Below are 24010 nucleotides of genomic sequence, written 5' to 3' on the forward strand. Positions count from 1 at the left end.
TCGCTGAAGAGTATCAGCACGTTGAGTGCAAGTTACTATGGGAGTGAATGAGTGACAGAGAAATAGTGTGCTAGTTTCAATTTGGGTATCTGTCAATCTGATATGTGCTAATTTTGGGGGGTATTGTTGAGTAACATCAACCTCATATCTCATCTCCAAACTCCATTTTCACCATGCAAATTCCGAACCAAATGTTACTTACGCCATTCTTGTAGATCTCCCGTGGAGCCATCTTCCCATTTCACCCATACCCAGCACCAATTTAATCGCCGCAATATTCACCTCGAGCCCAGCATGAGTTTAGACCGCATCTTCAAAGTCCTCATCATCAAGCATGTCAAGGCCCATGTTGCCTTGATTCTCCTCATCGAGGATAGGCGCTGGAATATCCTCTGGAATGCTGAGATCTTGGTCAAGGATGTGCTCTGGGTAGTCTCCCTCCTCAGCCCATGCGTCCTCCCAGGCTTCAACCAATTCGCGGATCTTCGTCTGCAGCTCGGTTTTCTGGACGTTAATCTTAGAACCATCTGCAGAGTTCTCCACAAGATTATTCACCAGGAAAGACAGTTGTTGCTTGACGCCGTTGATGGCTTCATCGGCAATGCGGATCAGTTCGCCGGGGACCTCCGCCTTCTTTTCAGCCAGACCATCAGCGAGACGGTTCAGCATCTCCTCGCACATAAGCTTTACATCTTGCTCAACCTTTCCATTGATGATCGCTCTTCGTCTCCGATAAGAATCACGGCCATCTACATAAGTCAGTCATCTTCCATTCAATTGACGATCAATGGCAAAACGTACCAGTCTCCATACACTCTTCAAAGGTGGGCTTCATTTCGTCTGTCAAGAACTCGGCTGAATCAAATGCGACACTGGAGGCTTTCTGGGATAGCTCCTCAATCGTCTTGCGAATCTGGTTCTCCGTCGATCGCTGAGAAGTGTTGAGAATTGGTCTCATGCTGTTGAAGCTCACTTCAAGAGCTGGCACTTTGTTACTGATGTCTTGTTGGAGCTGATCGAGATATTCCTTCCAGATCTGCGAGAACCCGGCCATCATAGGCTTCCGGATCTTGGGTAGCTTTTTGTTCATCTTGTTATCCCAATCTTTACCAAGAGTCTTCAGGACAGGCGAGGCACTATAAAATCTGGTCAATGAACGTATTGGTATATCACGCTGAGAATACTCACAGGCTTTTCATCCAGTTATAGGTCACCCTCGGGGTTGAGAAGCTCGTATATTCTGCTCCGTAACGGCAGATGTTGGCATAGTAAGTGCCCCAGTGCATCCTTATGGTACTGGTGAAATTTTCAGGGAACTTGTATGCCCATCGCTGGACAATCCTCTTCGCCTCCGCCACGAATCTGTTCATGGCACGTTGACGGTGTTCAAGAGGATCAAGTTTTTGAATCTCGAGGCAAGCTTCAGCGAGCTTGGAAGAAAGCTTCTGTACATTTTGTTACAAATCATCCAAGGATTCACTTCTTGGGGGGAACAACTCACCTTGGCAAAGATTTGATGGGTCTTAGCCACTGCACTCTCCACCTCAGGTCTGCTGAAATTGAAGTTTCCATCCTGGCCGCTTGTTTGAGAGTAGATTCTCATCATCGTCATGAGACTTTGGTAACCATCCAGGGTTTCGTCGAGGTGCTTCTCACGTTGGCTCAACGTGGCTCGATGCAGCCACTGCTCCGCAGCAGGGATTCCGGTAAATCGGACGCTGGGAAATCCTTCCAATGGCGCGTCATTGTTCTGGAGTTGCCAAAAGGCCTTGGTGGATACGGGGAAGATTGGAAGCACATACTCCTGGCGGTTCTGGGACCGCTGACCGGGGACGATATCATCATACTCAGCCTGTCGAGTGATGAAGTCGTCACGCATGCGCTCCTTGACGCGTCGGTTGCGAGTCTGGCTGGCGCGATGATGAAGCCAGTCTTTCAGGTACGCCATCTCATTCTCAATCTGGCCCTGGCGCCACTGGTGCTGATCAAGCTCTTTGTCCGCTGCTTCAAACTCCTGGTCCTTTATGTCCATAATGTCTCGAAGATTCTTGACTTCCTCGTCGCTCTCTTCTGGGTTCGCTAGGATGGGCTGTTAGCATGGCCTTTTGGAAAGGTGTTAAACTTACCTTGAAGTTTCGATTTGTGTTTCCTGAGAGCAAGCTGGTATTGCCTCTTTGCCTTCTTCTTCCAAGCTTCGGCCATCCTTTTCTTCTCTTTCAATCCTGCGTTCTGATATTTGAGGGTGGACTTTTCCGCCTTGAGTTCCTCGATCTTGGCTTCCTTCTGGGAAATTTCCTGATCATCGCAGAGCTCTTCGCAGCCATAAATATAGGAATCAACTTTGATCTCATCCATCTTGGAAACGATGACGCCGAAACCATTTCCATCAAGCTTCCCACGCATTCTCATCTGCGCTTCATCAAATCCACTTTGCATGAGCGACTGCGCCTGCTTTTCGTCTGTCGCTCGAATGATAGGGCTTACCACCATTCGAACATCCAGTTGATTGGAAAATTTCTGGGCAACTTCGGAGCGACTGGTCGTCGCATCGCCGCAGCCAGGGAGATCGACAAGGGTGATTCCGGGTTTGAGAATATCTGCCTTGGCGTAGATATGAACCTCTTTGACGAGAGGCCAAACCGCATACCGGAGACTTGATCCCACTTGGACAGTAGTGGAGTCAAGATATGGCTTGATTAAAGCTGAGAGTTGCTTCGCGGTTGGCCTGTTGACATTAAGGGTGCCCTTTTCAAGAATTTTCAGAGCTGGCATGTTCCTGCTCAGAATACTCTGCACAGTTTCGGCATAGGATCGCTTTTCAGGGCATCTGCTCGCCATGATTTCCAGATCACGCTTCTCAATACCCCAGACAGCTCTGATCTTGGGCAGTTCGTAATCAATCTTGTTCTTTGACTCTGTTTTCGCGTCTTCGATGCTGAGTGCATCTTCGTCGTCCTGTTGGTCGAACTTGTTTGCCATAAGGTCCGAGTAGCGGTTGATTTCTACCAGCAGTGACTCAACATCGCTCTCAATGTCCTCTTTCTTTCGATGAACGATCTTCGCCCGGAAAGCATAATCAGGATCATCCACGTCATTCCAAGAGATCTTGCCGATAACAGCGGTAGCGGCAGCTTCCTGACCAGATGGAAACAGCTCCGGAATTCGGAGCAGTGATCCAAGGAACGATGATTTCCCTGCTCCGGTAGGTCCCTCGACACCTACTAGAATCTGAAGTGTTTCGTGTTTCTCGTAGACATTTTCTGAACAACAGTTAGAAACCTATTAAGAGAGCGACATTATACTTCAAAAGGCTTACTGTGTTCTTTCAGCCACTCCCTGATGATGTTTCGGCCCATCATGACGGCGTCTTTGGTGTCGGCACCCTTTCCCATCCGGTAGAGTGCTATCTCCAAGATATTTCGGATCTTCTGGCAATCCAGTTCAGCCTGCCGGACAGCTTTTTCTTTGATCTTGAGCCGCTCGACATCGCTCAGCTGCTGGCAGGTTCGCCAAGGAAACTCCGGGGGTGTGCGAATGACTGCAGACGTCGCCTCAGCCTGGCGCTTAACGTCGCGGATCTCCGCTCCGGGCACTGGGCTTAGAGAGCGCTCACGCTTCAGGCTCGGAGGCTGCTCCACCGCCACGGTTGTATCCATGATTCAGGAAGGGACCGGATGGCCTTCTGATGAAAAAGAAAGTCAACAGCCGATTGTGAATGTGGCCAAGCATACGGATAGAAGTTCTTGAGTAGCAGAACGAGGTGTGCGATGCAAAAGGGGGGATGGTGATGGAAGAATGTGGAGGATGAAAGGAGAAGGATGATGCAAGAGCAGGATGAATGGGGATGAGAGGGCAGTGGTGATGGAAAGAGGAGACAACGGGAATGAGGCAGTAGTGTTGATATGGGCAAATATTGTGAGGAAAAATCAAGCGATATCATATGAGAGGGAAGAGGAATGATATTACCTTGAACGATACTAGTCCTTGAATGCCGGATGACTGGCGATGCAGGGTGTTGTTTTGAGAAAGTGTTGGATGAAGGAGAGAATTGCTCAGAGTGTGACTTAGGTTGGAGGAGAGGAGTCAGACTGATGAAAATGAGAGAGGAGGTGAGAAATGTTGGTTTGGAAGAATAGTCAGCTTAGCTCGCGTTCAGTGAGTGAATCACTGTCTTTCCCTGATGCTTTCGGTTACGTAGAGGGCCCAGGCAGCCGCTTTAACAAGCTGAAGTTCAAAATTGACATTAAACTATTATATGGCGTAGAAAACGGTGTTGCCAGCCTGCATGTAAACATCTGTTCCGTTACTCTATGCCCTTCCTGACTTGGCAGTACCCTTTAGGCTATAACAACGATAGCACAGTAATGCAAGTAAATTCTCCCAGTATCCGATGGAAAAGTATTCATTTAACATCTCTAGTGTAACCATTGTTCCTTTGACAATACTTCACTCCAACCAGGTCTTTATTGTTGAAACAAAAGGGTCTAAACACCAAAAAGAAGGACATACAACACCAGGTATTCGCTGGTCGTCACCGACCCAACTACTAATCTGGCGCTTCGCGGCTTGACTCTGGGGGAGCGAACGGGACCCCGTATTCTCCACGAGCTATGGTCGTATGTGCCCATCAACACACGATGTCCAACTCAAAAATCCATGGTGTTGAGGCTGAGGTGGGTTCGCTTATCTAACCCATCTAATGCCTGACCCAATCTCCGCCCGACAAATGCCAACGTCAGCGACCACAGCTACTCTGCCCTGTCATTTCATGTATTATCGCCCATATTCGTATCTGCGCTCATAAATCTGTGCTGCTGCCAGTGCCACTGCCTCCCGACTTCCTGGCGTCACCAGGCATCAAAAGTTCGCCCTATGTCGGCACGTGCTGAACCTGCTCCCATGGGAAGAATCTCCTCTTGATGTGTTTATTTGAAGTCGACGTTTGAAAAAGCTTCGGATTGGTATCTGAGAGGCGAATTATTGTAGAAACGAGCCATACGCAGTGCAGCTCAGAGAGGCGATGGCACTCGACGTCCGCGTTTCTTCGACGAGAAGTGCGGGTCATATCCCAAATGCCTTATAGAAATTGTCACCCATCAACGACGTCTACTAAAGCTCGCCGCCTTTTCACTCCAGCGTATAGACCACTGCGTAAATGGCTACCATTATGCCTCGCGGACATCGCTCCGCCACAGAATATCGTTCCGGCGAGGAACAGGCCGATGCCATTGTTCGCACTGCCGCCTACCACCGCAAAGACTACTGTCTCCGTGACCTGGTTCTCGCCTAGTGAACACTTCGATACTCATCAGTCAAAACACCCTTCCAGCGGACTTCTAATTTCGGACTTGGCTCCCTTGACCGGCTACCACTGGAGCTCCTGCGTGACACGTTGGTCCGTCTTGATGCGCACTCTCTGTTCAAGTTTCGACAAACGAATCTTCGATCACGACAGGCGGTAGACTCTCTTGAGCAGTATCAACTAATAGTCTTGCACGGACTGAAACTTTTCTGCGCCTTGTTACGAACACGGCTTGCCGTTGACATTTCTCTACTCGACTTTTACAATGCCCTATGTCTCAAGTCTTGTGGTGGTCTTTACGGCGAATTTGGCGGGTTCATATCCCTCCTAACATGGAATCGGTGCTGTTTCAAATGCCTCAAGGAAGCTCCGGAGACTCAAATGCAAATTCTTTCAGCTGCCCGGAAGGAATTCCGCTTGACGAGGGTCGAGTTGGACCAACTGAGGTCATTCAAAACTTTGCCTGGAATATACTCGATGGAGGAATCCGTGCACAAATCCCGCATTGCTATCGTGTCTCTCCATCAGTCTAGTTTGATTTGCAGACAGCAGTCCTATGTGCCAAGGCAAGCCCAGCTAGCGAGCTCAGAACGCAATAGAAAGTTCAACTTTATGGGGTCATGCGCACTTCCGTATTATGATACACGAACCGGCAATGTCGAACACGGAATGTCGTGTGCTGGGTGTCAACTTGCTCTCGAAAAAGACATCATCGGCACCAAAGGCGAGAAATGGGCATTCAAGGCTCGAGACAAATTATATGCGCGAGATGGCTTTTTGGAACATTTTCGATGGTGTGAACAGGCACAGCTGCTGTGGAAATCGAGCTGCGAAGGGAAAACGAAGCCAACAGAACTGCCAGAGGCTGCTCGAAGAGGCGGCTATTCAATAAGAGAGGATAAAAGGGATATGAAACAGTAGATGGCCAAATCCTTGGCTCATTCTTTGATACGCCGGTGGCATTTGATGTTCGTATCTTGGCGCACTGGGCACTAGATGAACTCCATCACCTTTTTGCGCTGCACGTATATCTGATAAACTTGGAAAGTAGTGTTGGAAAGTCGGTTCTGAACGCTTGACCTTTGATGATGTAATGTAGTAACGTATTGGTTGTGGAACATTAACGCTGCTACTGTGTAGGTGATGGCCTGCAACGGACAAGCTGTCGAGCTACATGTTGTCTCGAGTTCTGTTAACCCTGGAGTCATTTAGGAGCCTTTTGATTGGCGGCTCCAACCAGCTAAGACAAGGACTGAACAGCAATGCAGGCAGTAGAAACGGTGGGCTGGCCTATCATGGCTGTCATTTTGTCCATGGAAGTGGATGATGGCGATTCTTTTGAAAGTAAATACCGACTGCGAACCGGGGACCAAGTCAAGTACCTCATCTCTCCTAGAACATTTGAAAAAGATAGGTTTCGTTCCCTACTCAGTCCCTACCTGTCTTTCTCGTAAGGCGGAATGAACCGCAGTCCTCATCTCGAAAGACGAAACCAGCGGCGAGTTGAAAGTTGTCATCTCGAACCGAGCACTAGTTGGCGTCAGGTGTCGATGGCATCATACTAAGTTGATTACCTTTAGTTGGAGAGGACCAAAAGGCTCACGGCAATGGCTTTCGAAAAACATCTCATTCGATTCTTCCCGTGAGAAAGTCCATTTGTGGAGGTAAGAATAGGGAATAAAGCCAAAAGGTTCCTTCACTAAAAGCTGCTTCTCTATGCGTGCTACAAAACCGTCTCAATAATGCAACTCTGGCACTGATTCCCCTTCAGCATTATTCTTAACAGGTGAAGATCTCCTAGGGGCTGACTTTTCATCTGCCCACAGAGGCTGGTCGTCAAAGCTAAACTTAAGGATTTCCGGACGTTGATAATGGCCAGCGGCATCAACCCAAACCTTGACCTGCCCAAGCTGCGACAGGTCCACCTCAGCCTTGACAAGCTTCTCTTCAGCACCAGTATGGGGCCCAGCAAGAAATGAGCAAAACGGATGAATAACAGCTGACCACCCCCCGCCCGCCTTGACAAACTCCTGCTTGCCTAGATTCTTCTCCATCCACTCGAGACAAGTATCGTCAACATAGTTAGACGCGGTGATGACAAAGACTTGAGCTGTGAGGGCATGTGCCTTCATCAAAGCCTCGATTTGAGAATCAGCCACGGCTTCGAACCCAGCCATGGTAGACAAGGCCGGCCAAGCCCCGGCGTGGATATGTTCATGCTGAGTGATGAGCGCTTGGCGCGCACCGTTCATGGTATGTTCCCAACAGCAAAGACCACCGAGGTTGAAAGGCCGTCCTGAAGCTGTCAGCCTGTATGTTCTTAGAGTATGGCCACCACCTTGTGCCCAAACAGAGCGTTCAACATATGTTGGCTGCAGCTTGCGGTGCACGCCCAGCAAGGTGCCATCTGCATCGATATTGACTTGGGAATTGAAGAGCGTGTAACCTTGAGCTATGCGCTCTGAAATACCAAGGCTGATGGCTACACCAGTGCGGCGGCAGGCAGCCGAGATGCGTGCGATTTCGTCGCCGTCTTGGACAACGACGCTCTCATCGGCATATTTGGCGAGAGCCCCTACTTGTTGGAGGGGCGGGTAGCACTCTATCCAATACTTGGCCATGTTAGCCATGCCACTGCAGCACCGAGGGCGAATAATGGAGGATGTACCGGATATCCAGGAATAAACGTCTCAGGAAAGACTAGAAGCTCAATGCTCTCCTTACTCGCTTGCTCAATCAAGTTGATAACCTTGTCGGTAGTAGCGGCCTTATTCATGAACACGGGCGCGGCGTGTACCGCTGCGACGACGATTTTGTAATCCATGGAAGGCTAGGGACTTGGAATATTAAATTATGAACGGCATAGAGCGAGCGCTGCAAATTGTGAGTCAATGGCGAGGCAAAGAATGAAATCAGGATAACATTCCAGAGTTTCAATGTATGAAATGGCAACGAGGGGTCATAGGATATTCACGGGATATTTCCGCGTTGCTAGCCAGTGAAGGGCCTCTTGGCTGACCCATGAACGTATGATATGCTGCAGGGAATGATTACGGGTCTACAATTGGGTAGCAACGACTGGGTTCCAAGCTTATGAACCCCACGTTCCGGGAAGAGCCCGACCCATGGGCAAGAGTTGGCTTAGGCTATGGTGGTTGTACAGTATGCTATCAAGCATATTTGTTTGTAACATGCGTCAATGTACAAGATGGTGGCGCACGCTTTAGGTTAATGATATATGCTAGGCTAGTTATATACAAGTTTTCCTTCCTGCCAGCAACAGGTACACCAAGCCGCTCAACTCAAGTTACCCTCCTAGAATCGCAGCTACGACAACACACCAATCGGCCATCGTCTATATCTGTGCAGTCGGCGTTTTGTGGACGGTTGCTACCTAAACAAAGGCCATGGCCTTGGGTACTTGCGCCAAAGCTTACAGGACCCTCGAGACTGTCGAGATATGGAAGCATATTAGAGATCAAAGGGTGACCTCGCTGCTTACCATGCGTCGGGTGTCGAATAGGTACTAAGGGCTCGCCTGATGGACCGAATCTGTCTGAGAAAGACGAGTGAAAATACAGGTAACTGCCAGGGCGGGCGGTACCTTCTTAATCAAACTTACCAACACCATCAACCTGGAAGTGTGATCTATAGCACGGTTCCGACTTTGGTCATAAGCGTTCCAGTCTAGTACTGAACTCCGATACCACATCCGAGACTAGCGGATCAAAAACACCCGATGGTATATATACGGACATTAAGCGGTGGATAAGTCCAAGTCTCGAAGCGGCATACGGACGGTCATCGAACGGAGATTCAGCTGCCCTCAGCAATCCAACTTTTGTCCAGCCTCCAGGTTGAAGGAAATTGCCAAGGCGGTACTAGTTGTACATAAGGACGACTCTATGCTCATTCTGGAATGAAATGAATGCAGAGACTTTGAAAGACCACTGAGATCTGTATAGTTATATCCAAACATGCGCATCGACATTCTAGGAACGGCTGCATCAACAGTTCTCTTGGGCCTTAGCACAGTACTAGTACAGGCTCTGAGACCTTGCCCCCTCTTTGGACCAGATTTGCTCATTCCGACGGCGCTGAGTGATGATGTTTCCATCAGAAATGCCCTGTCCGAAATCCTGCAGCTTGTTCCAAGCCTCGACATTGACTTCCAGAACACATCTTTCTCTATCGACATCTATCCAGCGGCAGACCAACGACCCCTTTTCAGCTACCATCACTCGGCTCCAACTCTGCAGAAGCACGGTCACGGCGTCCAAGCCGTCAACGACACGACGGTGTATCGCATAGGTAGCATTTCCAAATTGCTCACAGCTTATGTCTACCTACTTGAGGTTGGAGATGTGTCGTTCAACCAGCCAGTCACGCGTTACGTACCTGAGCTGGCAGATATTTCTGCAAGGCCAAGGAACAAGTCAGCCTCTGCTCTTCAATATGTGGACTGGGACGCCATAACCATCGGCGCGCTCGCATCTCACATGGCTGGCATACCGCGAGACTTTCCGAGCCCTGCGTCAGCGGACCGCCAGCTAGCACGGTTGGGATTTCCGCCAGTCCGGGCAGTAGATTTCGCCTACTGTGGTAAAAGCGTCTTGTATCCCTGCAACCGCACTGTTATGTATCTCTTGTGGCTACGAGTTCGTTGTCTCGCACAATGTTGACACCTATCAATAGCCTTCTTTGACGCCATACGGACCCGTCACCCAGTCGAAGCGGCCTTTTCAACGCCTATATACTCCAACATTGGTTACCAAATCATGGCTTATGCGCTTGAGAATATAACTGGAACAACGTATCCTGATATTCTATCGCGCCAACTTATCCTCCCTCTCGGTTTGAATTCCACGAGTTATGCTAAGCCAGCCAACTCCGACTCGTCTATCATACCTGATAGCCCTAGTAGTTCTTGGTATGATGTCGACACGCGTGATGAGGGACCAGCCGCAGGAATATATTCGTCGATTGCGGACCTACGCAGGATCGGGCAGTCGATCTTGACGTATGAGATGTTGTCGCCCTCCCAAACCCGACGATGGATGAAACCCCTTAGTTTTACTGCTGATCCACAGGTTGCAGTCGGTGCGCCATGGGAGATTGCTCGTGTTACATCTACCACCAACAGAGCCAGCTGGATGTACACGAAGGGTGGTCAGCTGGGGATGTACAGCAGTCTGATGGCTTTGCTACCTGATTGGGGCGTCGGACTCACTGTTCTGGCCGCGGGGACCGGCGCTTCGGGGGTGGTGGGCATGATTCCGGGTGCGATGGTTTCAAAGCTAGTTCCTGCTTTGAAGCAGGCTGCTAAGCAACAAGCAAGACAAAGTTACAGTGGCCGCTACGGAGACGAAAGAAATGGCATGACGGTAGCTGTGCAAGACAGTCTACCAGGACTAGGCGTCACGTCTTGGTTTTTCGATGGCCGTGACATGTTTGATTCGATCCGACTGATAGTCTCAGGGTCGTCGACTGGATCAGGGAACGTCAGCATGAGATTGTACCCGACGGGGTTGCAGACGCAAACAGGCGGAAAGGCTAGACTTGAGAGTTGGCGGGCGGTCTACGAGATCATTGACGCCGCCTCTCCACCCAGTCCGTACTGTGCTAGCTGGTTCGGCGTAGATTCAGTCACGTACGGAGGCGTATCTATCGACGAGTTTGTCATCGATCTTTCGGCGGACGGCACTTCTCAGGGTATCACCATAAGTGCCTTTGATACTCGGCTTGAAAGGGTACGGCGTTGATTTAGTGCCGACGTGGTGGTTTACGGTAGTGTGCATGTGGGCACGTTAAGCCTTAGTTGCTCCTATCGACGTATATCTATAGTTAGATTTACCATCTATTCATATACATTCTTGACGCCTTCGCCTTTATTCTGTGATCTGCGCTAGTTTTAGAATGATAAGATCGGATGTTTACATTCTTAGGCCTTGTGTTAATCTATCCGTCTGAAGTTGTCTCTAGTCAAGAGATGTGTTATTTGCAGTTGAGGCTTGTGGCTGAGAGCTTATATCACCACAGAGAACTTAGTCTCTAATCAAGAGGGGCTCGGCGGTGATCAAATGGGACTTATACGGGCGGGTATATCATTCGCCTGGATGACGAGACGGCCTGAAACGTGGGACCGAGTAACTCGAACCTTTGAATACTAGTGGAGCGAGGAGGATACTCAATAAATTGATTTATCACGCTAGGGAAACCAAATTCCATAGGGGGAAGGGTAGAAAATCTAACGGGATATATGCCATCCTACATACATACCTGTTGGCGAACGGGGGCTTAGCGGATGTTTAAAGGAGATTAAGCGGACAACGCGTAAGGCGCCTGGCCCCCCGTCCTATCCCACCTATTCTATATATATTAGAATCTTTTATGACACTTTGATCCTCTGTTCGACATCATCCTCCTTCTATTTGCTTTCTCTCCTCCATCTTAAACATCCCTTCTAGTTTCAACTTCCTAACTGTGTGGCCATGAACACAACTACATCACTACCGAACGGCGTCGAAGCTATGGGATTCTCGCCGCTTCTGGCCCCGAATGCAATTTTTCTCTCTTTCTACTCAATTTTACTTCTTCTGCATGTTCTCATCGCCCTTCGCTTCTGGCGTTTCTATGGGTACTCTATTGGGATGGTCTGTGGCATCTTACTAGAACTTGTGGGATATTGTGGAAAGGTTCAACTTTCATATAATCGAGACAACAAGGACGGGTATATCATGTAAACTCCAGCTCCCACCCCTTTTATCTGTGTTTTTCATTAAAATTAGTTCTAATGGCCATGAGCAGGTATATCATCGGCCTCACACTTGGCCCGACTTTTCTATCCTCTGCCCTCTATCTCAATATCAGCACACTACAGCAACGCTTTTCATCATCTCAGTTCACGCGCATCAGCCCTCGCCTCTTTGTATCTCTCTTTATTATCGGCGATTTTATATGTCTTTGCTTCATAGGATGCGGCGGCTCTCTTGCGGCTATATTCGCAGAGAATCCAATTGGTGTAGACCTCATGATCACCGGCTTAGCTGTTCAGGTCCTGTTCACGACTATCTTCTGTCTCGCACTTTGGGCTATTTACCACCGGGCTTGGCATGACATTCTCCAAGAGAAGAGGCATCTTTACGTAATAGGTGAGAACATCCTGGTGTCGTGCAATTTCAACGACTAATGAGTGTGGTTTGCAGGCTTGGCTGTAGCCTCCGCCTGTCTCTTTGTCCGGTCATGCTGGCGATGTGCAGAGTTAAGCGGAGGTTTTAACGGCCCGCTCGCATCAATGGAAGGCGTATTCTTTGCACTAGACAGCGTACCGATAGTAGTCATGACTGTCACCCTGACCATCCTTCACCCTGAGTTATGGCTGAGGGCCTGCAAGGCTAGCTCAGGAAAGCTTGTTTGTGCCGGGAACTATAGTATGGAGTATGTCCAGACAAAAGATTGAGAATGTATCATGCCTGCTACTATAATATTTGGCTTAGACTTTGATATAATTATAGAAACGCTGATTCACTATTAGCCCCCGAAATTTGCTATTAATAATAGTATCTTTCACGCCCTGGAGAATAGATTTCTAAAGACCTTTAATTAATACAAACCCCGTAATACGCTATACAAAAAATAGGCCTCTGGCGTTTCTTGTTTTTTCCCCTGCCTTTTCTTCTTGTCCCTTTTCGAGATATCACAAAGCTAATAAGAGGGCCTGGCATAAACGATAAACATTCATAAAATATTAGAAAGAGTACCAGAGAAGCTTTTAAAGAAAGGTCATAAAGGGCATGGCAAGGTCATTCATTCATCAACCTCTGTTGGCGTTTTTGATTATTTCCTTGAAAGACGAGAGCTGCTCATCCAACTTCTCGACCAAGCGTGATGTATCCTTGTGCGATCCTGCAGTTGCCACGACATCTTTCAATAATGCCGCCCCTGCCGCAAAGCTTTCGGTCCCTTGCGTTAAAGAGTGATCCCCGTGACTTGCGCGATCTTGTAGATGGTTACTGACGGAGGCCTTGTTGAAATTCACGAGTTTCTTTCCACGGTCGCTCAGCCAATAAGCAGTGCCAGCACATATATCGCGCAGAATGTCTGGGGAAAGGTCAATCAGGGGATATTTAACAGTGCCTTGAGGTGTGTTCTGGTATATGTTCTGTGACTGGAGCCATGTAGCAGCTTCTATTATTTCGTTCGCCATTTTCAAGGTCTGGTATTCGATAAGGTGATTCAGCATAACCGCCTCTAATGAGATAGGTTTATTTATCCCACATTCTGAAGCACATCTTTCGATCTGCATGTAGCAGTTGTGTTCGAGAAACAGAAGGACAGCCTGTTGCAGCTGGCGCACTTGGGACAGTTTCCCAATACCGCGGTCAGCAGGTAGGCTGGTGTCTCGTTCAGTGTCGCTATGCAAGTACGGGGGCAATGTCCTACGCCACTCCGCCAGTTGCCCGTATAACTTGACCACATCTTGGTGGCTGACATTTACATGTCCAGCAGCAACACCCAGAAATTCGTGGTATATCTTTCTTGCAATGATGGCCAGGGCGAGTATGGCATCTAGATATGTTCTCTCTTCATGCTCTGGTAGTTGCTCGACAATCTCAGTATGGCCGTCCCTGATACGAGACGGAGATTTTTGGTCGAGGGCGCGGAACGCATCTTTGCCATACACGTACCAGAAAAGCAACCTTTTTCGCTCTTCTGCTCCATGCAGAGGTGCGGAGAGGCCTTCCGGTAGGGACGCGTGGCAAAGAATTTGATACTGGAGTGTCATGAGGACCAGGCAGTCGTGTGTTAGGAAAAGGCTGCCAAGCTGTGAATGGAGCGATGTGTTGACATCCTCAGCTGGTTCGTAGGCAAAGTCAACCATGAGAGCCAGAGCTTCGAGGTCGTCCAGTCTGATTGATTGCTTGTCCCCTGCGGCTGATCGTGCCTCGAGCCATGCTCGTCTGAACTCGCTCGCCAGCTGCTGCTGCACCGGCCACTTTTGCAGTGTCGATATGAAGGGGCATCCTCGGCATGCGACAGCGTACACCAAGGCAGGGCTGGCTCTGTGGCTCGAGTAGTCAGCCTGGAATGCGTTTCGGTCTAGTATCGGAATAGCTAGCGACGCCAGGTCAAAGTAAGCGTCAATAGCTGCTTTTAGAGTGCTCGGATCAAGCTCGAGGATTTCATAAGGGTTTTGCAAAGCACCTGCGGCCTCCTCGCTGGCGTATATCTGAGGAGTGTTAGGCATATTGTCGAAGTTATAGTCGTGCGTAAAGACACTGTCCAGAAACGAGATACTCTCGGCTCCCAGATCCCAGCTAAGTTCTTGCCATGCAGACTCAGAGTCAACAGCTGGATATTGTACGCTTGATTCGAGAGGCGACGCCTGAGTCTGGGGTAGGACGGAGATGGTCTCCTTATTAACAAGACTGGTGCCGTTGGTACTGCCAGGAGGATTACCACCATCGGTCGCCTGCCCCTCATCGGGACTGGATGGGATCCGGCCAGCAGCAGGGCGGGCATCAAGGCGCATGCTCCGTCTGGCTCGATCGCGGTTGTCGGGATTTGCAGTACAAGCTATATGTCTTATGTGGCAATGCGAACATTGAGCATGGCCTTCGGATTGACGAGACACCCAATCGCACCTGACCTTGCGCCGAAAGCAAAAGTCACAAGACTGGCGCTTGATACCACGCTTCAGATACATGGGGCCGTGGAAAATAGAGCAAATCAAAAGATGATCAAGGTGCGGGAGAAACAGTTGGAGGTTGAAAGGAAAATGGCCGTCGTTCCACCTAGTTTTCGGGACTTAAGCGGCAGAAAGACGGGTATATGCACGGGACACCAGGTAACTACCTAGCTAAACAATGTGCTAGACCCAACACGTCGGTGGCGCAAGGGTTGGTATTTGTTCTACTCAATGAAGGTCGGTATGGCGAAGTAAAGTGTAGCCGGCCAGTGAGGAGCTGCTGTCATTACCAGCCAAGTTGACGGAGCAAACTGGGCAACTACCTATGGAATTGAAGTAAGGCCTGCTGACTCTTGGTTGGCCTCGTGGGACCAGACTTTAATTAATAGGAAAAGAATTTTTTAATGGTAGTATCAATAAAGGCTTAGTAAACTTCTTTATTTATTGATTTTATAATGTTGTAGGAAAATAACAAGTTGTAACGTCAATTCGGATCGAGTAATAGGCGTCCCGGCCTGGAGCCGGGCCTCAGGGAGCAAGAAAACTTGAGACCTTAATGAAAGATGCCAAAATAAGCACATCAAATAGTCGCCTAAGTTTATGGTAGTTTACCTAAGTCTTTTTATCATCTAGGAAAAAGATCCTAAGTTTTCTTTCCTCTCTCAGCCGGGGGCTGACTACTAATGTAGGGTAGGTTGGGGTCTCTAGCTGCTTACCTAACCCAATCTTAGTCATCCGAAGAACTCCAACAACGCGCACCCCTGACACGTCTCCTCAAGCACCACGATACCATCACAGTTCCTCCCCCGCGCTCATTCCAACACCACGCTCTTTAACACCGCCAAGATGACTCGCGCTCAGCAGACCATTTCTCTCGCCCTCTTGGTTTCCTCCGTATGTCTTGTCTGAATGTCTCGGTGGAATTCAACTAACGCTGTACAGCTCTACCTTGCGCTCTTCCTTGAGCTCATCCCTCTTCCTCCTCTGATCCAGGAGCAGATCGTCCCTGTTGTACGTCAACTCCCCAACAGACTTCCTTATGGTCAATTATCTAATCCGCACTTCTGCAGCTCCCCTTCTGGGCTCTGGTCTCCTTCGGCGCATACCTCCTCTTCCGTCTCGGCTTCGGCATCCTCACCTTCAACGACGTCCCCAACGCACACAAGGAGCTCACGGCGGAGATTGAGCAGGCCAAGGTTGAGCTCCGACAGCTCGGCGTCACTGTCGACTAAATTGGTGAAAAGCACCTACACACACGATGATCTAAACGGCTATAGAAGGGTTAGGGGGGATTGGTAGATGAGTTTACAAAACTTTAATTACAATAATCCGGTATCTTGTTCTTGCGACCTGCGCAGAGGAATTCTACACATCATACGCCTATCCTTGTGAGGTTTGCCATCTAGATGGACTCTATCATGATTGCTCTCCGGCAATAAGTGCTATAATTGTTCGTACAGCTGTTCCGGGTTCTTCGTGTCCGTGTACAAGTTCTTCAAAAAGTTTGGGGATCTTTGCAAGTGATCCTCGTTCGTCTGTTTGGTGCCCTGTGATCGTCAGTAATTGGTTACATCGTGGGTGTCATGCGCGTACTCACATTTTCCTGGGGCGCCAACCAGGACAGCCAGCCTGGTTTGCGCTTCTCCAGTCCAGTCAAACTCGGTCTTCCATCCCAGTCGTACCGTTGAGCCTGACTCCTCTGCATCGCCGTACGGAATTGATATATCGAAGTGTTGCTGGCCCAAACAGCGAATGAGGTCTGCTTTCTTGACAGATTCTACTCGTGTCGGCTCATCCTCATCCGAGTCCTCGCCACTGTCCCTCCTGCGTCTGTGTTTCTTTGAGCGCATTCGAGCTGCAGCCTCCGATACACCGTCTTTCGAGCCTAGACTTTGTTCCAACTGGCACCAGAAGACTGCTCTATCGATAGCGACTCGAAGCCACTCACCCATAGCCCACGAAAGGATGCCGATATTGCGTTGCATGGAACGGTTGCAGTCACCTGTGCAGATCTTGCGAATGAAAGGACCGAGCTCAGAATTTGCAGCTGGTTCCAAGGCTGTGACGCCGAGATCAAGAACCGTAAGGTCTGTGGCATTGACTGTCATCTCAATCTTGGCTGTAAAGATTCCCGGTATCTCGCGTGATCGAAGTGTGATGGAATAATGTTGCCTCAACGGCTCTCCATCAGCCTCTGGTAATACGGACGTGTTGGATGTCATGGAGAATGGAGTAAAAAGTTCAAGATAGGGCAGCTCCTCTGTTGCTGTCATGGCCACGGGATGATGTGACTTGACATCAGGCTGCTTCTCTTCGACAGATGGTCGGACCACTGGGGCTGTAGGCTTGCTGAAAGGCAACAGGGCGGCGGGATTCAGCGCCGCTTGTAATAATTGCTGCGATGCTGTTTTACTCTGTTCGGTACCAGTAGACATCAGGTGGCGCTCGATGAGGCTGATGACCTCGTCTTGATTTGTCGGTGCAAGGGTGCGACTAGACTGTTGCATCAAACGAATGCGCTCGTTCTCTTTTCGCGCAATTTCAAGGTCCTTCTTCAAATCTTGGATCTCCCTCTGAACTCTATCCCGTTCCTTCTTCTTCTCTGCATCTGGATCAAAGGCTCGGGGCTGTCTAACCTCTGTAGCTTTGGCTTTAACAGGCGGTTGCTCTCTCAGCGCTGATCCGGCTTGAGCGAAGCTCTTCCTTGGCTTCTCCAACAGACGCGACGGTGGTTTTGCTAATGGCGAATCTCGTTGTGAAAACTCTCGGAATCGAACTGGGCTGTTCTGGAAGCTCTTTCGTGGTCCTGTATCGCGTGGTGGTAGTCGAGGTACTGGTTGTGAGGCTGATGGGGCGGCGTCTTGCGAGTTCGGTTGGACCAACGGTGGTATTCTTGGAGGCGGCATTGAAGCTGGCGGGGGCGAGGATGAGAAATCTGGCAAAGGTGGTGGTGGACTCGGGGAGTCTCGTTCTGGTTCGGGATCAGGCTGGGGATCGGCTTCTAGTTCTGACCCTGATTCTTGTTCCGGCTCCGCTTCTGATTCTTGTTCTACTCCTTGCTCAGACTCTTCCTCCAGTTCTTCCTCCACTTCAGGCTCTGGCGCCGGGGCAACTTCAGCTGGCGAAGGTGACCTGATGGGAGATGAAGATCGAGCCGGGATCTCAAGGTTATATGAAGAAAGCGACCGAGCTGGTGACGGACTTCCAGCCGCTGATGGGGGTTTGGCTGGCGACGTCTCTTCCGCAGGCGCAAGTTCCTCAGACTGAATGGGAGTGTTCTCCTCAGGCTCAACCATAGGCTCATCCGAAGGCAATCCAAGCTGAGGTTCTGGCATCGAAGCGGAAGGCACATCAACATCCATCCTAATCCCAGCCTGCGGTGATCTTCTCAAGACCTTCCCTCGAAACGGATTAAAATCATCCTCCTCCGCCCTCGCACCCGCTCTCGAAGACGTCCTCCTCGCAGCAGAAGCCATTCCCCCTCCCACACGTCTAATCGATCCTGGCGTCGTATCCTCAGGGCGCGTAGGAGTAGGAGCATCGCTAACAATCCTACTCGTCGCCAAGCGCGCTGCAAGAGCTTCTGAAGGACTATCAAAAGTAAATTGACCCGAAGCTCTAGCACTCGGTAATTTTTGTGGTGATCTTGATCGTCGGCGCTCAAATGCTTCAGGGTTATTTCGTGACATGCTTGCTTTGGTTGGTGATGCATATGATGGCCGTCTTCTCTGCGGTGACGCGGGTTCTTCAGAGGCGCCGATATTTAGAGAAGTGCGCGGCGAAGTACGCCGTCGCTTTGGCGCAGATTCTTCCATTGTATTTGATTTAAGTGCAATTTAAGGACCTTGGTTATAACATTTGGCGATGTTGGATTGTCTTGAGGATAATTGGTGGTCGCATTGGTTCGTGTTTACTTTAAGTGATCCTATCGCGTCTGCGGAAGTGGGCCTCACCGCTTACCGAAACGGGCAAATTGTTTTCGCGATGCCAAATGTGGATTGAGGTTACACAAATGTCTTCCAAAGACCCGGGGGCTGCAAGCTGACAGCAGAAAGACCAAAAGCGCTATTATTGAGACCATATTAGTGTGTTCATATCCAAAGAAGTTCAAAGTGAATAATAATGACAGAGCCAGCAACAGAGCCAGCAACAACCCCAGGTGATTTCACAGCCCAGTATCTTGAATAATCACGTGCCTCTTCATTGTTGGGAGCGCTCACGGGCCTTCAAGTCCTGATGGTGCAGACTGACTACATAACCAAGTATGTCTTACAACTGGAAGTTTGAGTATCAGATCTATGTACACAGGCCAACCTCTGAAATTATCCTGACTCTAAAGTTATCACGAAATTGAATCTCAACTCACATATAAGAGGTTCATTCCGCCCCCCACACACCCCAGTTTTCGCTAGCTTCACCCCCAGCCGATGACGTCCGAGGCAAAAATGACGGACTTCCGACCCTCAACACCAACTTTCTCGGCTCTCGCTATTTGCATTACCAACCCAACTTCCTCACTTTTTCGCCCGCCACTCCTCTTCTCTCAACACCCGAAAACCCCTCTCACCATACCCGTATAGATATCAATTAGAAAGCGCCGATTCACAATGTCATTACCGTCCAGATTACTACCTCGGTTACGGCCCCTAATACCCTCACGAAGCATCGTCAGCGCCGCACCAAAACGCATAGAAGACTGGCCGCAGCGCAATTCCCTTGGTCCATACTACGAAGTAATCCTCAACAACCCTTCTCAAATCCCAATCGACAAACCAGAAGTCCCCCCTAAAACAGCAGACCCCTCAGTGCAATCCGAGTTCCCCACGAAAACCGCTGTGCAAACACCAGAAGAAAAAGCACGTTTAGTCTTTGGCTCACGCCTCTTCGGCTCTGCGGAGAAAGACGAGCGCCTAGCAGCACGGCAAGCAAAAGCGACATACATAGCTGGCGTTCTCGTACCGCCCAAGCCCGTTGAGCCGGATAATTGCTGCATGAGCGGCTGTGTGAACTGCGTGTATGACCAGTACCGCGATGAATTGGAGGAGTGGCAGCTCAAGAACGCAGAGGCACAAGCTGCGCTGAGAAAACACGAGGGATATGTGGATTCGGACGGTGGAGGGTCAGAGTCGAATTGGGTCGCGCCAGAGGTCGGCAAGGCCAAGATTGCGAAGGACTTTTGGGACGAGGAGCTGTATGCGGATTTGCCAGTTGGGATTAGAGAGTTTATGAAGACGGAAAAGCTTTTGAAGAAGAGGCATGAGAGTGAAAGGACCGAGAAGAACTGAGTGAAGTGTGGGTTGGAAAGGTTAGTTGGGTTGAGACACGGTGGAAAAGTTTATACCCCTTTTTTGCATTTTATTTATTGGGGTTTTGGATGATAGAGTTGATGATTAGACTATAGACATGAACATCTGTATTATAAACTTTCAGAATGGGAGAACTTTGATATCGCAAACTTTGGACTTGGTATATAAGACTCGCGCTGGTCCGTTTCTATTGCCAATTCTTTTGCACCCTCAACATATTCTGCTTCGTCCACGATTCACATCCAGCCCAAGGGCGTTTATCCTAAGCACGAGCAAACCATTTCACTCTGACCCCGCGAAACCTCAACAACCTCTTTATCATGGCTGGCGAAACAGACACTCCCGATAACACCATGCTGCTCGCTTCAATGAACCGCCTCCCTGACGTCGTTACCCTAATTACACAAGTAGACAACACGACTGAGACACAGAGAAGAGACCCCAAATACACTCTCAGCACAGAATGGGTCTGTCCTCCCGACAAACTCGCTTCCTACGACGGCGGCATCTACTGGTACTTCTGGACATTAAGCTCTCCAGCGGAATACCAACTCACAAAGCCGCCCTCCCACAACGACTCAAAAATACACACAGTCCAAGTCGGATGTAGACAATATGCCGCCAAAATATCCAACCATCTTGAGGCTATCACGAAGGAGGTGAAAAACCATATATCCGTCGGAAAGAAAATACGTCTCGCATGGGACCTAGCGACACGGGACTTTTATGAGGTACACGAAGAGGCTCCATCACAAAGAAGCACAGGATCAGAACGTCGTCACAAGAACAAAGGAAAGTATCGTCCCAGGCGATTCGATGGGCCTGCTCAGCTCTGCATCCCGGATTTTGAGTCCGAGATTATCAAGCATGATCATGAAGGACAAGATATCGCAACAGCAGGATATGTTACCAGCTTCATTCCACCTTTCCACCCGGTCCATGTCCGCGCTCTTGTCGACACATTTCTCGATCCCAGTATTCGCGAGTCAGTCAAAAATGACCCGAACCTGTCAAATGTCAGGCTTCGAGTCCATCTCGGCATAATGTCACCTCCAAAAGACCCCACAAGCGCAAGACTCCTCTCCCGCCCCGTATATCTCGATCAGCTCATGCGCGAGGCAGAGGAGCCCCTGGAAGTATGGTGTGAGCAGATGGGCATAGCTCTGGCAATCCTTCACTGGGAGTGCAGGTTAGATGCAGCTGGCGTCAAGTTCTATCTTGCACCTGACAAGAGAAATCGTATGAAGCTGTGGATGACCAACTTTGGCGACTGCAAGCCTCTGCAATCAGGCCAAGACGAAACAAAGACGATGGCCAAAGCTGTCTATGACAACTCAGTATGGCCGCGATCTCCGATAACCCGAAACAAGGCCGTTGGGGAGCAGTATTGGCTGGCGATGTGTGCTTACGAGAGCTTCACCTTGGCGTACGCTATGGCGAGCGAAAAGATCTTGGCACAGAACTCGACGGAATACGTCAAGGGCTATCCGACCCGTTTCATTCGCAAGCTGACGTTCATAAGTCCAGGCACGAGTCCAGTTATGAACGAGATCCAGGACAAATTGAAAAGAATAAGTCTGAAGTTCTGGAGGAGGAGGAAGGCGACATAGAATCGGGCATCTAGTGTATGAGATGTTAGCAGGCGCAAGATTTTATCGCATTTTAGGTCAAGCGTGTTCTGGTTTGTGTCTGATGCTGTTTGGGTAGCAACATTGTATAGGTAATCTTTTGAACCGATAGTTCAGGAATCTCATTCATCATGTTAATGATATCTCGTTTAAATCTGTGCGCCATTTTCCCAACTCCAAATTCCCAGAAAACACTTAGTTGCTCTTGGTCTGCAGGCTGGCGTTCCTGTCATGCTCGTCGATGTCGATGGCCTCCCAGGGGTAGTTGATCCAGACGTCTCCAACAGTCTCGGCAGCGGAGTAACGGGTGGCGAGCATGTCATCGGGGAGCTTTCCCTTCTTGGGCTTGTCCTTGTTCTATAATTTTGTTAGTTTGGACTTGTAAATTTGGTACCGTGCTACATACGTGGAGGACAAAGATGCTAAACTCGGTCTTGGGAGCAGGAGCGCCCTCGCCCATGCGCTGACGAGCAATCTCAACATCCTTCTCAAGCTCCTTAACAGCGTACTCGAGGGTTGTTCGGGTATCGTCGACCTCGTCAACGATAAGGATTCGCTTTCCGACGAGGTTCTCCATCTCGCCGAGAGCGGTCAAGTCGAGCCACTGTGTTCGGGTGACCTTTGTGCCAGGAGCCTCGACCTCATCGTTGCCGAGAGACTCGTAGAGAGAGAGACCGATGGCCTGGATGGGGATGTTGGGAGAGCCGGCCTTCTTGAGGAAAGATCGGAGGATTCGAGCGGGAACGTAACCACCGCCACCGATGGCGATCAGAAGCTGAGGCTGGAAGTCGGCGAGAAGCTTCTCAGCGGACTTTTGGCACATCTTGTGCACCTGGAGTAGCTGTCAGCAACTGAACTTTGGAGTATCTTGTGTCATAGCTAGTGATCAGAGATTTATGCGTTATTGCACTGCTGCCAGCAAACAGTGCTCCATCCAGCTCGTGATACTGTCGCATAGCTGGACTTTTCATGATGCGCATCACAACCCATCATCAAGGCGGGGTGGCGGGGTAAATTGTCCTTACATCGTTGTATGTGACGTAGAGCTTCTCGACCATTTTTGCGGTATTTACACGTCGCACGGAGCGTAATCTAGGATATAGAAGAAAGAAATGAAAGAGTTGCGACGGGGACAGATGAAGAGATATTAATGCCCAAGAAAAAGAAGGAAGGAGAAAAAAAAGAAGGAAAAGAAAAAAAAAGTAGGGCCGAGGCAACCGCGCCTGCAAGAATTTGGGATCTTCAGGCAATTTTTTAGACATCTCCACATCATCGCTGGACGGATCCACTATAATATTCGGAGTCCGCCGATGCTTAAAAAAGACCTTAATTAAATCCGAGAAACCCAAGAATATTCGTAAAATGTATATAATAATGATAACTAGGCAGATGAGGAGTAGATCATCTCTACAGGAGAGAATGCCTCAAGGAGGGAAGAGTGCTCCAAGGCCCAAGCTCTTGGTGCCTGGAAGCTAAAGGTGTAAGTAGGTTGGCAAAGTGATCTAGGCATGACTTTATTTACTGTCCACCTTGTCTTTAGATCATTGCCTTTTATATACTTGACTAATGTTAGAAAAGATACACAAGTGCGTTACACTCTGGCTTGCGACCGAGAATTCATGTCATTCTCCTTGTTCTGTAGGTATTCGAACCTCCACTCCATGGAACTTATGGTATAGGGGGACCACTTGCAAAGAGCAACTGTTGTATCACTCTTCCCAATGATCAGAATTGCAGCCTGGGACTGCTATTAGTGGGGTTTTATGTGTATGCCTGAGATTGCATCCACGAATAAAAGGTCGAGTATTTACAGCGACCATGGTTGCGTTCCCATAGGGCACAAATTGTCCTACACTAGCTGCAACGGAACTGCCTTAGTGAACAAACATCATTTGCGCAACCGGTCACCATGGCTGCGCATCTCTTTATTAGGAATAGAATCGAACACGCCTTTTCAGCTCGTATTTCTATTCAAGCTTTGAGTTTGTGACGGTGAGAGCAATCACTGGTCATTATGAGCCAACAATCATGACTTCAAGTGTAGTTGGCATGTTTTCATCGCAGGAGCTTGCTGCCTACCCTGCTT

At 49.3% G+C, this 24010-nt stretch overlaps 10 protein-coding genes across 10 annotated transcripts; 5 read left to right on the forward strand and 5 right to left on the reverse strand.

The window, feature by feature from the left end:
- Window positions 1–300: 300 nt before the first annotated feature.
- Window positions 301–3755, reverse strand: FOBCDRAFT_295246 (uncharacterized protein; the record flags this gene model as incomplete). The annotated part of the gene is made up of 6 exons (XM_054705146.2): window positions 3317–3755; window positions 2127–3260; window positions 1502–2079; window positions 1189–1445; window positions 802–1136; window positions 301–749 (listed from the first exon to the last, which is right to left on the reverse strand). Exons 1-6 carry the CDS (start codon window positions 3654–3656, stop codon window positions 301–303), a joined length of 3093 nt encoding a protein of 1030 aa, XP_054561121.1. The 5' UTR covers window positions 3657–3755.
- A 1412-nt stretch (window positions 3756–5167) lies between these two features.
- Window positions 5168–6223, forward strand: FOBCDRAFT_295248 (uncharacterized protein; the record flags this gene model as incomplete). The annotated part of the gene is made up of 2 exons (XM_059611858.1): window positions 5168–5270; window positions 5313–6223. The coding sequence occupies 2 exons, from the start codon at window positions 5168–5170 to the stop codon at window positions 6221–6223; spliced, it is 1014 nt and encodes a 337-aa protein (XP_059465191.1).
- Window positions 6224–6926: 703 nt separating this feature from the next.
- Window positions 6927–8219, reverse strand: FOBCDRAFT_226861 (carbon-nitrogen hydrolase). Its single transcript, XM_031185780.3, has 2 exons — window positions 7971–8219; window positions 6927–7914 (listed from the first exon to the last, which is right to left on the reverse strand). Exons 1-2 carry the CDS (start codon window positions 8124–8126, stop codon window positions 7039–7041), a joined length of 1032 nt encoding a protein of 343 aa, XP_031036915.2. The 5' UTR covers window positions 8127–8219; the 3' UTR covers window positions 6927–7038.
- Window positions 8220–9279: 1060 nt separating this feature from the next.
- Window positions 9280–12761, forward strand: FOBCDRAFT_136814 (beta-lactamase/transpeptidase-like protein; the record flags this gene model as incomplete). The annotated part of the gene is made up of 5 exons (XM_059607963.1): window positions 9280–9964; window positions 9998–11052; window positions 11770–12032; window positions 12110–12453; window positions 12508–12761. 5 exons carry the CDS (start codon window positions 9280–9282, stop codon window positions 12759–12761), a joined length of 2601 nt encoding a protein of 866 aa, XP_059465192.1.
- Window positions 12762–13115: 354 nt separating this feature from the next.
- Window positions 13116–15108, reverse strand: FOBCDRAFT_185648 (uncharacterized protein; the record flags this gene model as incomplete). Its single annotated transcript, XM_031185777.3, has 1 exon — window positions 13116–15108. Exon 1 carries the CDS (start codon window positions 15006–15008, stop codon window positions 13116–13118), a length of 1893 nt encoding a protein of 630 aa, XP_031036912.3. The 5' UTR covers window positions 15009–15108.
- A 571-nt stretch (window positions 15109–15679) lies between these two features.
- On the forward strand, window positions 15680–16362 carry FOBCDRAFT_226864 (dolichol-phosphate mannosyltransferase subunit 3). The gene is made up of 3 exons (XM_031185775.3): window positions 15680–15884; window positions 15933–16001; window positions 16061–16362. The coding sequence occupies exons 1-3, from the start codon at window positions 15837–15839 to the stop codon at window positions 16220–16222; spliced, it is 279 nt and encodes a 92-aa protein (XP_031036910.1). The 5' UTR covers window positions 15680–15836; the 3' UTR covers window positions 16223–16362.
- A 44-nt stretch (window positions 16363–16406) lies between these two features.
- Window positions 16407–18805, reverse strand: FOBCDRAFT_295251 (uncharacterized protein; the record flags this gene model as incomplete). The annotated part of the gene is made up of 2 exons (XM_031185774.2): window positions 16407–16537; window positions 16588–18805. 2 exons carry the CDS (start codon window positions 18803–18805, stop codon window positions 16407–16409), a joined length of 2349 nt encoding a protein of 782 aa, XP_031036909.2.
- Window positions 18806–19421: 616 nt separating this feature from the next.
- FOBCDRAFT_226866 (oxidoreductase-like protein) lies at window positions 19422–20457 on the forward strand. The gene has a single exon (XM_031185773.3). The coding sequence runs from the start codon at window positions 19598–19600 to the stop codon at window positions 20273–20275; it is 678 nt and encodes a 225-aa protein (XP_031036908.2). The 5' UTR covers window positions 19422–19597; the 3' UTR covers window positions 20276–20457.
- FOBCDRAFT_226867 (uncharacterized protein) lies at window positions 20458–21977 on the forward strand. The gene has a single exon (XM_031185772.3). It carries the CDS (start codon window positions 20617–20619, stop codon window positions 21904–21906), a length of 1290 nt encoding a protein of 429 aa, XP_031036907.2. The 5' UTR covers window positions 20458–20616; the 3' UTR covers window positions 21907–21977.
- Window positions 21978–23121, reverse strand: FOBCDRAFT_251515 (phosphoribosyltransferase-like protein). Its single transcript, XM_031185770.3, has 3 exons — window positions 22950–23121; window positions 22331–22756; window positions 21978–22281 (listed from the first exon to the last, which is right to left on the reverse strand). The coding sequence occupies exons 1-3, from the start codon at window positions 22980–22982 to the stop codon at window positions 22120–22122; spliced, it is 621 nt and encodes a 206-aa protein (XP_031036905.1). The 5' UTR covers window positions 22983–23121; the 3' UTR covers window positions 21978–22119.
- Window positions 23122–24010: the final 889 nt, after the last annotated feature.

The sequence above is a fragment of the Fusarium oxysporum genome, chromosome VI, assembly GCF_013085055.1.
Source record: "Fusarium oxysporum Fo47 chromosome VI, complete sequence".
Taxonomy (NCBI): Eukaryota; Fungi; Ascomycota; class Sordariomycetes; order Hypocreales; family Nectriaceae; genus Fusarium; species Fusarium oxysporum.